The following is a 14,201-nucleotide window of genomic DNA, read 5'->3' on the forward strand; positions in this document are numbered from 1 at the left end:
TGGTAGTAAATTCACACTCCAGCATAAACCTTGTTGCAAAAAGAAATAAAAAAAATTAATGGCTGGGACGCCAGACAAATTTTACCCAAACACGATTGATAAATATGCACACGAGTCGTCAATATATTTATTCCAAATATATAACGCTCGATACTTACACGATATTATAAGAAGAAAATAAATTTATTGACTATTATTTTTGTGTTAATTTTTTTAAACTCATGACATGTGTCCAATTCTCAATTCATATTTAGATAATAATTGAGTAATTAGACATATGTCATAAAGATGTGCACGATATGAGTACAAGTGGTCGTCAAATTTGTTTCTTGAAAGCCCCTAACCATAGGATATAAGTAAGCTATTCATTCAACTCATGACTAGAGGCGTAACAACTCCCCACTGTAGAGATAATTTTATTGTAGTCCCCAATTGAAGAAATAAATTCTATATCTTCAGGAAGATGCAATATTGCAACATCTGAAAGACCAACCAATCCAACATCCATCTGCTTGTTCCCTCATTTGATAGACCATAGTCCTCCACCAGATCCTGCAAATGACACCGCACCAGCAAGTCCACTCATACTGACACTTGTTTAGCGATGGTGGGTCCATCAGCAAAGAGTTCGGGCCCATTGCTGTGGAGAAGGGGACGATTGTGGTGCTCGGCGTGCCGTTGGTGGTGCCGGAGGTGAACCCGGACGCGATGGAGGGAATCAAAGCCGGAAAAGGAAAGGGCGCCTCTTATTGCTAATCCTAATTGCTCCACCATTATTTGCTTGATGGCTGCTACTCCTCTACATCGTCACTCCAAGGTTGTCTTTTTTTTTTTGTTTTTTTTTTCTGTGTGTTTGGTTTTGGATTTGTGATACTAATTTGAGGTGTGGTGTTTTTTTATTGGATGTGGGTTTGGAGCTGTGTAAAGTTGCTTGCTTTATGTTTTAGTGCTTGCAAGTTTGTAACTTTGGTGGTTATTTGGGTAATGTGACTTGGGTTCTGAGTGGTTATTTGGGTAAAGGTGTTGGTTTCCGTATTTTGCTTACTTGACTGTGTTTGGTGCCACCAAGTTGGATGCTTTGGGGATTATAGCAGCACTTTAGAACTATATGATGTTGCTTAGTTGGTGTATTTTGCTTACTTGACTGTGTTTCTTGTAAAAAAAGGGTTAGTTGCTACGGGGTTGTTTTTGGATATTGGATGGGTGTTGAGTTGGGTTTTGTGTTGATTGGGTTATGTATGGTGTTTTTAGGTGAAACGTATGGTGGTTAGTACGTATCAGGCTGCTAGTGGAGCTGGTGCTGCTGCTAGGAGAGAGCTTGAGCAGCAAACTCATGAGGTTTTCTCTACTTTCTCAGTCTTGTTGTATTGGTTTCGGTTGTGTTTTGATTCATCTTTCAAGTTTAGCTAATGTGATTTTGTTTTTGTATCAAGGTTCTGCAAGGGAAGCCAGTAACTTGTGAGATATTTAAGCGACAGGTATGTCTATCTTTGCTCACAAGACATTGTTTTCAGAAAAGTAGTTGTCTTCTATTCTGTTTCTCATGAGGTTTCACTGAACCACATATTTCTACTTTCATTTGTGCAGTATGCTTTTAATTTGTTTTCCCACAATTCAGCGGTCCTTCCAAATGGATATAATGAAGATGAAATGAAACTAGTCAAGGAGACACGCAAAATATGGGTAAGTACTTTTGGTGGTTTCTTATCACTCCCAGAACAATTAGCTTGTTACTAAAGTAAGGTTAAGCAAGAAATAGTTTGTTGGAAGTCCGATCTTACGAATGAATGTGATAACATATGGAATAGCACACTGGATGTAATTTATTTGTTGTCCATGTTTTCAGAATGACAAGGATGTCAAGGTGACTGCACACACATACGAGTTCCTGTAAAGCGGGCGCATGCTGAGTGTAAATCTTAAATTTGAGTCCCCTTGATGAGGTAATGCTACTATACTGTTATATAACTCACGTCGACGTTAAAAATATTGGTTGTTGATGACTTTTTTGGTAGTCATATGCACATTGTACTTCTATACAGTTAGTGGGAAAAAAAGTAGTCAGAACAAACGTGTTGACGATTTCATGAAATTTATAGTTATTCTTATCAAAATAATACTGAGGAAAGACTTATCAACATTGTATGTTGCATCTGCATGATGATTCTTATGTTAATAATAAGTCTCTAGGTTGTTCCTGTATCTTATTTACAATGGCCTGATCTAGAAGTCGCTGTTTGTTCTCTTCTACTTTTTTCTCGTGCATAACATTAAGATTGTCAATGACAGTTAACATTATAAGTACCGAGGTGTAGCATCGGTTTATCATCTTCATATCAAAGAAGAGATATTAGATATTATAGAATATAGAAGTTGCTAAGATGCTTGTGTACTTTTATCCCCAAGAAATTGTTCAGTCTCTTTTGTCCTTTGGGCTTAAGGTTATGATTCTATATAACTAGAGGCAATCTCTTGCATCCATGAATCCAACCTTGATCAACCCAATTAAGAGGATTTAAGTCACTGTTTGTTCTATTCTACTTCTTTCATGTGCATAACATTAGAAGTGTCAATCAATCTTAACATACAACTGTCTGCCAATGCTACCAGTTTCATCCCGTCCTTTAATTAAGAGTTTCTTGGCTGAGGGTTTGCTATTTGCTAGGAGTTTATATATATATATATATATATATATATAGTTTTGCATGGGTGAGTGTACATATGCCGGATTAAGCTTTTTTATCCTCTTTGTTAGAGTTTATCAGACATAGGAGGTCAGGTTTTTTGTCCCCCTCCTCTGTTAGTTTGATTTCAATAAATTAGGGGCATTTTGCCCTATTAAATAAATAATCAATCTTAACATTAAAAGTACCCAGGTAGGATTTGGTTTATTCTTTTCATCTCAAAGAAGAGATATTAGATATTATTGAAGTGCTAGGATATGCATGTTTACTTTTATCCCCATAAAAAGTTTAGTCTCTCTGTTCATTTGAGGGCCTTGGGGCTTGAGGGTTAATAATTCTGTATAACTTGATAAAAAAATGTTCATTTGATGTCCCTGGTATGGTATGCCTAGGATGCCAGCTTGGAGCTAGCACTTTCTGCATTGAACATACAAATACGTTGACTAGTACAGTAGGATTTTTCTTATTGGACTGTGAGTCGGATACTGTATTTCCGTGTCCACGTTCCAGTTATATGTGCATGTCAAGTTGTTTTATGTGGGAAGTAACCAACCATGTTTACAGTAAAGCTAATTTGCAACAGACATTATTTATAAATCAATAATTGTACTCAGTGCAGTCCTTTTTCCGTTTGTTCATCCCAACTCCTCATTAAGAGGTTTAAATTTGTTCAATGTCCAGGACACCGCAAGAGATATTCTGAAGAAAGCTCCTGGTGTGGTGGTTATTGATGACCGTGCATCTAATAACTTCCCCAGTCCTTTGGAGGTGTCAAACAAAGATGATGTTGCAGTTGGCAGAATCTGCCGTGATGTGTCCCAAGAGGGCAACTATGGGTAAGCCTAATGTAACACTGTAACAGTACATGCTCTAAGTTTGACGTGCATATATTAACAAGCCACTGATGGGAATGTCTGAGCAGGTTGGACATCTTTGTCTGCAGTGATCAAATACGCAAAGGAGCTGCACTTAATGCTGTTCAGATTGCTGAGCTGTTGCTATAGTTCACTGTGATTTCAATGGTGAGGTTCCTCACCATCTAATCTATTTGCAGAGATGAAGTGATCTGATATCTTCGTAGTTATGCTTTAGCCTGTAGCCTTTAGTTGGGGTTGTGAGGTGAGACGGAACAATTCCAAACAGTTTTTGTAGACTAGTTATTCGTTTTCAAATGCAACTGATAGCATTGTATCCTTAAACTTAATGCAACGAATTTTGTTGGAGTAAACTTATAATTCAATTCAGATGTTGTTTTGATTAAACTCATTAAAGTGTATGCCAAAACTAAATTGGTGTCTTATCGGTCAGATGTTGAGTAGCTCAAGGGGAGTTATTCGGGTTTAGATGAGCAACCATGAATTCTGACCAAGCTTGGTTCAACATTTCTATTTGAAATATCTTGGTTCAACATTAAAGCATGAATAAATTGAGTAAAAAAGTTATACGGGAGTTTGGTTTGAAATGGTCATTATAAAAATTAACTATAATTGTTCCAGCAAAATTGTAAACACGATGTAAAAATCTGCTATGAACATGAACGTGTCTGGTAGCGCCAGGGCCACAATCTAACAGTATTATTGCTTGTATATGACGTTGTATGAAATACTAATTAGCATTTTCAATCTTTGATCGTGTAGGAATAGTATTACATTAGGCTTTGCCAGCCAAGGTTGATTAGTCCAATTCTACTGTTCTCTGATGGGAATATATGATGGTGCCAATGTGCTATTGCTGGCTCCAAGCTTCCAACTCCTTTCCGAGCAAGTTCTTGTTCTTCTATCCAAAAAGCAAAGCATTTTTTTATTGCTGATGTTTCAAGTCTAGTCACTGTTTTAGTCTCATTCATTTTCACTCACTCAAAGGTAAAGATGCTCTCTTGTCTCAACCTTGCTCAACAAGGAGTAAAGTTCCTCATCATGGAGAACATAGGCGTCCTTTGCCCTTTGGTGTGAGAAACTGAGAATCTAGAAGATTCATGGCCTGAACTTCTCACAAGGGTTAAGGCGTTGTGGTTCATTAGTCCCTGGATTTCCAGAACATTCTTGGCCAAAAAAGTTCAATTTCAACATCAATTGAACAAAATATACTGGACGAAGGGAAATTAGATTACCGTACCATTTCACTATAAGAAGAACCGTATCATATTTTTTCAATTACATTATTATAAACCACTAATCTTAATTGAACCAATCTTAATCTTAATTTAGGCATTTAGCACTGTTTATACTTTTAGTATACTAAACAGAAATTTTATGCTAATGAACACAGGTCAGCCATCATGACCTTGCTACGTGTCGAAAGGCAATTCGAGTCCTTGAAGCTGACCGGTGAAGTCATTGCTGCAAAGCACAAGATCACGACAGTCGTTTATTCTGTTCAAAATAATAGGCAAGATTCTGTAGACTAATAAGTAATAACCGCCGTGACAAGTTGTGGCCAAAAGATAAAAAAAAAAAGAGAACTGCCATGACAAGTTATTTACACTGTGAGAGATGTACTTGAAACTTGAGGACCAATCTTTGACCTTGAGCTCTTTTTGTTCTTATAAATATTGGCTTCATAGAGCTGCCCACGCTTCCTCCAAAGCAAAGCAGCGTTGTTACTTCTGAGCACACGTTTCAAAGTCATTGTAAGCTTTGCATTCCATTCTTTTAGCTCTTTTTGTTAACTCAAGCCTAATGAGACTGTAATATTATGTCAATTGCATTTTCTTTCAAAGCATCTGGTATGTTCTGCATTTCTTTATTGTCACTATTTGAGAGTTACTAATTTGATTTTGTACTTTGAAACAGCAATTGCCATAATCAACTAGTCAGCATGGTCGAGACAGTTTACTTGCATGGATTTCCCACTGTGGAGTCTTCAGAAGCAGTGAAAAAATTTGTGGAGGAGCATACTGGAGAAGGAACTGTTATCTCTGCCAATGTTCTACCACCAAAACAGAGAGGATCCAGATCATCTGCCACAGTTCAATTCACTACTCCAGACCGTGCTGCAATAATACTCCAATTAGCCGATGATCGAGCCCTGTGGTATGGAGAGTCTTATCTGGATGCTCGAGAATGGAAGTGTGACAGGGCATCCAACTCAACAGTCTTGGAGAAACTTGTGACACTTCACTTCGGAAGCAAGATATCTGAGGAGAAGTTTTCGGTGCTCTGGACAAAATCAGATGTTGCTGTGAAATTTGGGATGGAACTGAAATATGTGCACATTTCTTTCTCTGATGATTGTGTTGAATACAAGCTTGAGCTTCCATCTGACACCATTTTCCGGATTGAGCTGCATAGTCCACGTGGTCAATTTGCAAAATTTCTTCTCATCCAGGTTTGTTTAAGTTCTTACTGCTTTTCCCCCTATTTCTTGCAAATGAGCAAATCAAATATCACATACTATAAATTTCAAACTTAGCTAGCATCAAGTCATTAACTGTGGTAGCCAGATTCTATGACTTTATAAGTTATAATGGAAACTAGTACTCCTGGCGTGCTTAAGCAGCGATACGTTTATATTTTTAGACTCATGTTGTGGTTTTCATAAAACACAGACCATTGAATAATATACAGAAATATGGTCTCTCATTGGGAAATTTAGGTGTGATCTCATATTTGACTAGTAATTCAACTCTAAACTTCTGATAAAGTTTCAGTATTTGAACACTATGTTTTTTATGTGAATGGTTTACACTGTCAGCAAGAAAAATATCTAACATTTTCTCGTCTTCCTCTTCTTGCTAGTTACGTGGTGCCCCTCGGATCTATAAGAAAGATACTGTGAATTCTCACTGGATTCGGGAAGTTGATTTTACTCCATCATGCTGCATTGGGCAATCCACTTCTCTATGCTTGGAACTTCCATTTGAATGTTCACTTCCTGATCTACTCAAGAGCTTTGTGTACTATATAGAGAACGAAGGACAGTTTGGCCTGAAGGAAGGTAACACTTTCTCTGGAAGCTCAACTCTTGTTCCTATTCTGGCTCCACCCCCAGGCATTAACTTGCCATATAAAATCATGTTCAAGATAAATTCATTGGTTCAGCATGGTTGTATTCCCGGACAAGCTCTTGATGTCAAGTTCTATAATCTAGTAGATCCTACTAGTATTAGAATTGATTATATAGAGTGTGCCCTGGACAAACTGTTCAACTCCAAGGAGTGCTGCTATGAACCTGTGAGGTGGTTACTTGAGCAGTACAACATGTATGAGGAATCCAAGCGGATTCCTCAGTCACCAGCTATATCCTTAGCTGAAGGCTTTGTGTATGTACACAGGGTTCTCATTACACCAAGTAAAGTATACTTCTGGGGTCCGGAGGTAAATCTCTCAAACAGTGTTTTAAGAGCTTTTCCGGAAGATACTGAAAATTTTCTTCGGGTTTCTTTCGTTGAGGAAGACCTGGGGAAGATGCGGTCTGTAGATTTGTGTTCACGGAATGTTGGTTCAGAAGAGGAAAGGAGAACTAGAATTTATGAAAGGATACTTTCTACTCTAAGGGATGGGATAGTGATTGGTGAAAAGAAGTTTGAATTTCTAGCATATTCGGGAAGCCAGTTGCGAGAGCAATCTGCATGGATGTTTGCTTCCAGGAGGGGCCTTACTGCACAAGGAATTAGAGACTGGATGGGAGATTTTAGTCGCATTAAAAATGTGGCTAAATATGCAGCCAGGCTTGGTCAGTCTTTCAGCTCATCCTGGGAGACTTTTAGTGTTGGTTCAGATGAAAAGGAAGACAATCCTGATATAGAAATTGAAAGGCATGGAACCCAATACTGCTTCTCTGATGGAATTGGGAAGATATCTGCTGAATTTGCTGATAGAGTGGCAAGAAAATGTGGGAAAACTCATACTCCATCCGCCTTTCAAATCCGTTTCGGTGGCTATAAAGGTGTAGTAGCCGTTGATCCAACTTTATCAAAAAAGCTGTCATTGAGGAAGAGCATGTGCAAGTTCAAATCACGCAACACAAAGTTAAATGTCCTGGGATGGAGCAAGTACCAGCCTTGTTTCCTCAATCGTCAAATGATTACCCTTTTGTCCACCCTTGGAGTTGAAGATTGTGTTTTTGAAGAGAAGCAAAAGCAGGCAATGAATCAGTTGGAAGGGATTCTAACTGATCCATTGAAGGCACAGCAGGCATTGGATTTGATGTTCCAAGGAGAAGCGATCAACATTTTAAAGGAAATGCTGGTGTGCTACAAGCCAAATCAAGAGCCATTTCTCTCACTGATGCTTCAATCCTTGTGTGCATCAAGACTTGCAGAACTGCGGTGCAAATCACGGATTTTTATCGAAAAAGGAAGATATCTGATGGGATGTCTAGATGAAACTGGGACATTGGAATACGGTGAGGTATTTGTGCAATGTTCTCACCATGCTATCTTCAATGGCAGCAGTACTTCAACTGCAAGCCATGCCAACTTTACTGTTAAGGGTAAGGTATTTGTTGCTAAAAATCCATGCTTACACCCTGGAGATGTCCGTGTTCTTACGGCTGTGGATGTGCCGGCATTACACCACATGGTGGACTGTGTTGTATTCCCACAGAAAGGAAAGAGGTAGGCTTAGATTGCTTAATGCTTGGATTTGTATCTCATTCCTTCTTGAATTGTTTGATATTAATTTGTTGCCTTCACTTCTTAATTCTTCTTCCATTGAATAGGCCTCATCCTAATGAATGTTCCGGCAGTGATTTAGATGGAGATGATTATACTGTTTGCTGGGATCATGAACTGATTCCTCCTCGGCAAACTAACCCGATGAACTATACTCCAGCACCCACTGTGGAATTGGATCACTATCCTACCATTGAGGTATTGTAAATTTAAATTATGAGGTGTAGTCGGGTATGATTAAACATGACGTGACTTGATAATTGATGCTCTGTTCTGCTGTGTTACATCTCAGGAAGTCGCGGAGTCTTTTACCAACTACATGGTGAATGACAGCTTGGGCATCATTTCAAATGCACATCTTGTCACTGCAGATATTGAACCACAGAAAGCTATGAGTTATAAATGCATTAAGCTCGCCAAGCTCCAGTCTCGTGCCGTTGACTCTCCTAAAACTGGTGTGGTAGTGCCCCTGCCCCCTAAGCTGCGCGTAAAAGCTTTCCCAGATTTCATGGAAAAGGTTGACGGGAGAACCTACGAGTCCAAGCGTGTGATTGGGAAGCTCTACCGACAGGTGAAAGATACGGAGCTAGGATCACATTCACACTCTTTTAAGTCCTTTACTAAGGAAGTGGCTATGAGGTTTTATGATCCTGACATGGAGGTAGATGGATACGAAGATTACATTGAGGATGCCATCAGTTGCAAAAGGGTGTATGACTACAAGCTGCGCAACCTGATGGAGTATTATGGTATCGGAACTGAAGCTGAAATACTGAGTGGAAATATCACCAATGTATCAAAGTTCTTCAACAAGAGAAAGGACTTACAGTCGATTAACTATGCTCTGAGGTCATTGAAGAATGAGGCAAGGACATGGTTCATGGAGGACCCGAATAGCGATGATCAATCAGATTTCAGAACTGATGTCTGTGTGAATGCAGCAAAAGCATCAGCATGGTACCGTGTTACATATCATCACCACTACTGGGGTTACAACAATAAGGGTATAGCAAGAGAGCATTTCCTGAGTTTTCCGTGGTGTATTTCCGAAGTTCTCATCCAGATAAAGAAGCAAAATATGCACGACTAAAGTACAGAAGTCATCACAGAAGAGCCATTAGACTTGGCAACCGAATAACATCAGTGTCTGTTCATGAATTGTTGATTAATCCTTACCTGTTGTGTGTTTCCTTTATCAAAAAGAATATGATTAGCAAGTTGGCAACACATGTTGTAATTCTGAATTGCTTTTAATTTGAATATTGTATCAACACTGGAGCGCCATTTTACTTGGCAAAGGTGGTATGTATCGGCACGATCTCTAGCTCTTTACAGCAGTAGATCAGCTCGATGCATCAATACACTTATACACCAACAGTTGTGGCTTTGATATTTGGGGCACCTTTAAAAGGTAAAAAAGAAACTATATTAGAAACTTGATTGAAATGAATGACGGTTGATGAGACTTGGTCTTCAGCAAATGTGATTAGCTTTCCAGCCAAGTCATAATTAAACTAGCTAATTGTGTACCAATTTGCTATATGTTGTAGCTGATGCTCCAACTTGGTTCCGAACTGACTCACTTCATCACATCTTGTTAATGGTATAGCTACAAGGCACCGTGACATGGAACCAAGATCAAAAGTATTGGAGGAACTTGAGAGTTGAGACACTAAATGACAGGAATACAGCAGGATTGAGTGTCCATCAAGTATGAAGCTGAACTAAGTGTTGCCAACTAATTTAAAGGAAGCAAACAAAGGAGATGTCCATGTTTGTTATAGTTCTTAATAGTAGCCAAATAAAACTGTGGTTTCAAGGACAAAATGGCAAGTACCAAAACGGATAGCTCGAAGAACTTGTAAAGGATCCTCCATAAATGTTTCTTTTGACGGTAAAGGAGCCACAATTTTCCAACAAGAACTTATTGACTGTAGAGAAAGTGGGAGGTGCATAATTGTGTGAAAGATACCAACAAGCACTATTTAACAGTATAGATCTCTGATTTGTCTATCATGACATTTTCATTTGCAGAAAATTCTTGGATAAGACATACCTATTTATTCTTGGAAATGTTACCGATCGGAGGTCCACATCAGGGTACTATACCTTTGTTGGAGGCAATCTTGTTACGTGGAGGAGTAAGAAACAAAATGTGGTACCTCGATCTAGTGCTGAAGCAGAATACAGAGGTATGGCTCAGGGAGTGTGCGAATTATTATGGCTTAGAAATCTACTAGAAGACTTGGGTATTAAGCCTAAATGTGCTATGCAGCTGTACTGTGACAACAAGGCAGCTATTGATATTTCGCATAACCCTGTGCAACATGATCGTACAAAACATGTGGAGGTTGATCGTCATTTTATAAAGGAAAAGCTAGACGCAAAGATCATTAGTTTTCCTTTTGTTTCCACAGAAGAGCAACTTGCCGATATGCTCACAAAAGGAGTGTCAAAAAGAGTTTTTTATGATTCACTTAGCAAGTTGGGCATGGTCGATATGTATGCACCAACTTGAGGGGGAGTGTTGGCATGTATAGTGGCGGGAAACATGATCCGTGTTTTACGGAGTGAATCCCGGAAAGTGAATTCGTAGATTAGTATATATAGGTTGATATGTGTATGAAGAAATCATCAAGTTATATATCCAACTAATTCCAGTCAAGCACTATTTAACAGTATAGATCTCTGATTTGTATATCATGACATTTTCATTTGCAGAAAATTCTTGGATAAGACATACCTATTTATTGTTAGATCCCTTCTCAGTGCATCCTGTTCTGGTGTGCCATATTTTTGCTGCAGGAGAACAAATCCTAAATTCAATTCAAGTAGTTTGAACTTTCATTTGCAGCTAGCTGACTCGAAATTTGATAAAAGTAGAAAAAATCCAGAAGATAAGAAAAGTTTCTGCGATTCATGGTGTATAAAGTAAAGTAATGTGATGCCAATCACGCCATAAACTCAAATCAGTATCAAACAAAACTCTAGAAGATCCATATATCCCAGAGCAAGAAATTACCATAGTAGGTATGCTTCTATCCAGAGAGGGGTTTTAGCTATGCAAAGCGGGTCATTTCCGGCCCGATCCAGGACCCGAAATTCATTTTGGAGGTTTGGCCTACACGTGTCGCGTGACTTGGTTTGTTTAGTATGGTGCGGTGTACACTGGATTGCTTCATTCCTACTCCTTGCAGGGGAAGTTCACATCTTCAAGTCTATTGGTCGGCACCAAATGAATTTGCAGGAGTTCCTATGACCTCCAATGAAACTCAAGAACTTCAATGACTAATCACTTATTAGCAAACCTCAGATTCTTCCTGAAAGTTGAAAGTTAAGGCACCAGAGACAGGATGTACATATACATATATATATGTACGTATATGAGAAGTCTTACACACTGATGGAAAGGAAAGCTAAAATAACTGCAAAACAAATTGCAGAGAAAGGGCTGTAAGGCCGATGAATGTCCCACTCCAATAATATGTAAAATTAATTAAATTATAAGTCTCTAACATTTCTGTCATTTCTTAACAAAAGAAAATTCTTGCTTACATGAACAAAAAGATCGAAAGAAGAGCTTTCAAACTTATAGCATGGCTGATACATATAGGATAACCAGGGTCACAGTGCTCATTTTTCATCTGAACTAATGTAAAAAAATCAACTGTTTATACATTGTATAAGGTGTACGAAAAAGATCAATAAACTATGAAGGCAACGGGTGGCCTGACCTGTATGAATGTATTTTTGCCAGACAGAAGAGAGTTTCCCGAGTAAATCCCCGTTGTTGGTTTGGTATGGGATTTGATGATAGAACCAGTACATACAAAGTTTTATGTGTTACTTATGACAAAGATTATCAAATTAGACATAGAGCAATGAGAGTACATGTTCTTGTATTGGGTACGAACTCGTGGAGACAGATATCCTCACTCCCTCCTCCTGAGTTCAGCTGGATACCCATAGTCGACAAGCCGACATGCACAAATGGAGCTGTGCATTGGTTGACAGGAACAGAACGTGATCGAATAGTTTCTTTCGACTTCAGGAGAGAAGAGTTCTGTCGGACCCCTTCTCCTCCCACATTACAACAAAGCTCGAAGGAGGACTGCTTGGAATCGATAATGTGTTTGTTTACTTTGAAAGGCTGTTTGGCCATTGTGAGGACAAAGAGTTTATGGTCATTTAGCAGTGGTAAGATCAGGAATATCGATATGGGTGTTGAAAGATTTCAATCAAGAAGAAAGACTGTGGGAGATGTACTACAATAACAAGATACCAGACTGGTTCCCCTTTGAGTTTTATTGTCCTAGGGTGGAGGAATGGGAACATGGCATATATTGGAGGATGCTCATCAAGTGATTACTCGATTTTAAGATACGGCGATTCGGCGACTCATGTACCTGACTCAAAATTATAGAGCTTCTTCGCTCAAACTCTTGTTTTTTTTTTTTTCCTTTTTGTTTTATGTTTATTAGTTCTATCCAAATCTGCAGTCCATTGGATAGGTATTGTCCTCTCCCTGTTCCATCTCACATAGGTTATCCCATAGTTAGGTGTTTATCATCAGTTGGTATGTAACTGCATTCCTATATATTACATATGGATAGGTAATATCACTAACAGAATTTGTCCACTGAAGCTAGGTTCAAAGATGGGTTTGTATACATCTGGTATGTCGCTGTGATTTCAGCTACAAAGGAACCAGTAGTCCAGATTAACCCAGAAGCCTTTTGATTCCAGTAATGTATTGGGTTTCATAATCTCCTCACAACACTGCACATCAATAGCAAATTGTTCAAATGGAAAAGGGAAGAGTTGAAACAGATCAACGCATACCTCTATGAAACTATTGGTGATTGATGGCTAGCCAACATGCAACATAGATGTATCAAATCACAGGAACAGTACCCTAACTCCAACTCACTTCATCTCGCACGGTTCTGAGACAGCTTAAAAAAACCCCAAGTAAATGTAGAGTTCCAGAGACATTAGTAACCCAGAACCAACAGTATATAGCTATCCAGGAACCACAGAGATATTGGAAACCCAATAAGAAAACAACTGGATGAAGGAATAGAAGCAAACCGAATGTAACTGAAAAGCATTGAACGATTTTGTCTTTAAAAATTAATAAAACTATTTCTCAAGAGTATGAGAACATAGTTAATTAAGAGATTCTTATGTGTAACAGAGTTGATACGAATACAAAAGTTGTTCTTTAAGGACCCAGTTTTCTTATGTAGATACATAAAACAGATGTTTTTTACATAAAGCTAAAGATGAGGCACTGTCACTGGAAACCATTACAAAAATCTAAATAGCTCCTAATCCTGATATAGGTGATATACATCGTGCTAATTGTCAGTTATATGTACCGAAACTACTTGATGGTGATTGGTGAAGCTATAATGTCTCTTTTGTTTAGATGATGATTCTTAAAACAAGAAATGCAAAAACGTTGCACTCTTCGCAGCAAGGTGATGCCTATTCACTTGGCTCTATACATAAGAGGACACTCTAATAACATGAATCCAGATCTTAAGTCGAAATAATTTTAAGAAAATATAGAAGCATATACAAATCATACATGTAATCACTAATGAACTCAAATTATTTAGCATATTTTAAGTTACCTCACAGTCTCACACCATCATAACAGAATTGAACCAAATTGAACCTTGAACCTTACAAGTAAAAGGACAATGCATATATGAATCAGTACTATATTCTACCGGGTGAAAACAAAGTCTCCGAGTGCCAAATGAATAGAAATTCTTTTCATGATCAGTTTATGATTTAGATCTCCTCTTCTAATCCAAATAGGAGATTTACTTATTTAACAAGGACATCCAGGGTTGGAACTGAAATTAATTCGTGAAAACAAATAATTGAGACCG

At 38.4% G+C, this 14,201-nt stretch overlaps 1 protein-coding gene and 1 pseudogene across 1 annotated transcript; both read left to right on the forward strand.

Annotated features, from left to right (window-relative positions):
- The first annotated feature begins 597 nt into the window (after nt 1-597).
- Nucleotides 598-3,882, forward strand: LOC126795890 (uncharacterized; annotated as a pseudogene).
- A 1,400-nt stretch (nt 3,883-5,282) lies between these two features.
- LOC126793648 (probable RNA-dependent RNA polymerase 1) lies at nt 5,283-9,405 on the forward strand. The gene is made up of 5 exons (XM_050520240.1): nt 5,283-5,313; nt 5,477-6,011; nt 6,422-8,241; nt 8,346-8,496; nt 8,591-9,405. The coding sequence occupies exons 2-5, from the start codon at nt 5,502-5,504 to the stop codon at nt 9,386-9,388; spliced, it is 3,279 nt and encodes a 1,092-aa protein (XP_050376197.1). The 5' UTR covers nt 5,283-5,313; nt 5,477-5,501; the 3' UTR covers nt 9,389-9,405.
- Nucleotides 9,406-14,201: the final 4,796 nt, after the last annotated feature.

This window comes from Argentina anserina, chromosome 5 (genome assembly GCF_933775445.1).
Source record: "Argentina anserina chromosome 5, drPotAnse1.1, whole genome shotgun sequence".
Lineage (NCBI taxonomy): Eukaryota > Viridiplantae > Streptophyta > Magnoliopsida > Rosales > Rosaceae > Argentina > Argentina anserina.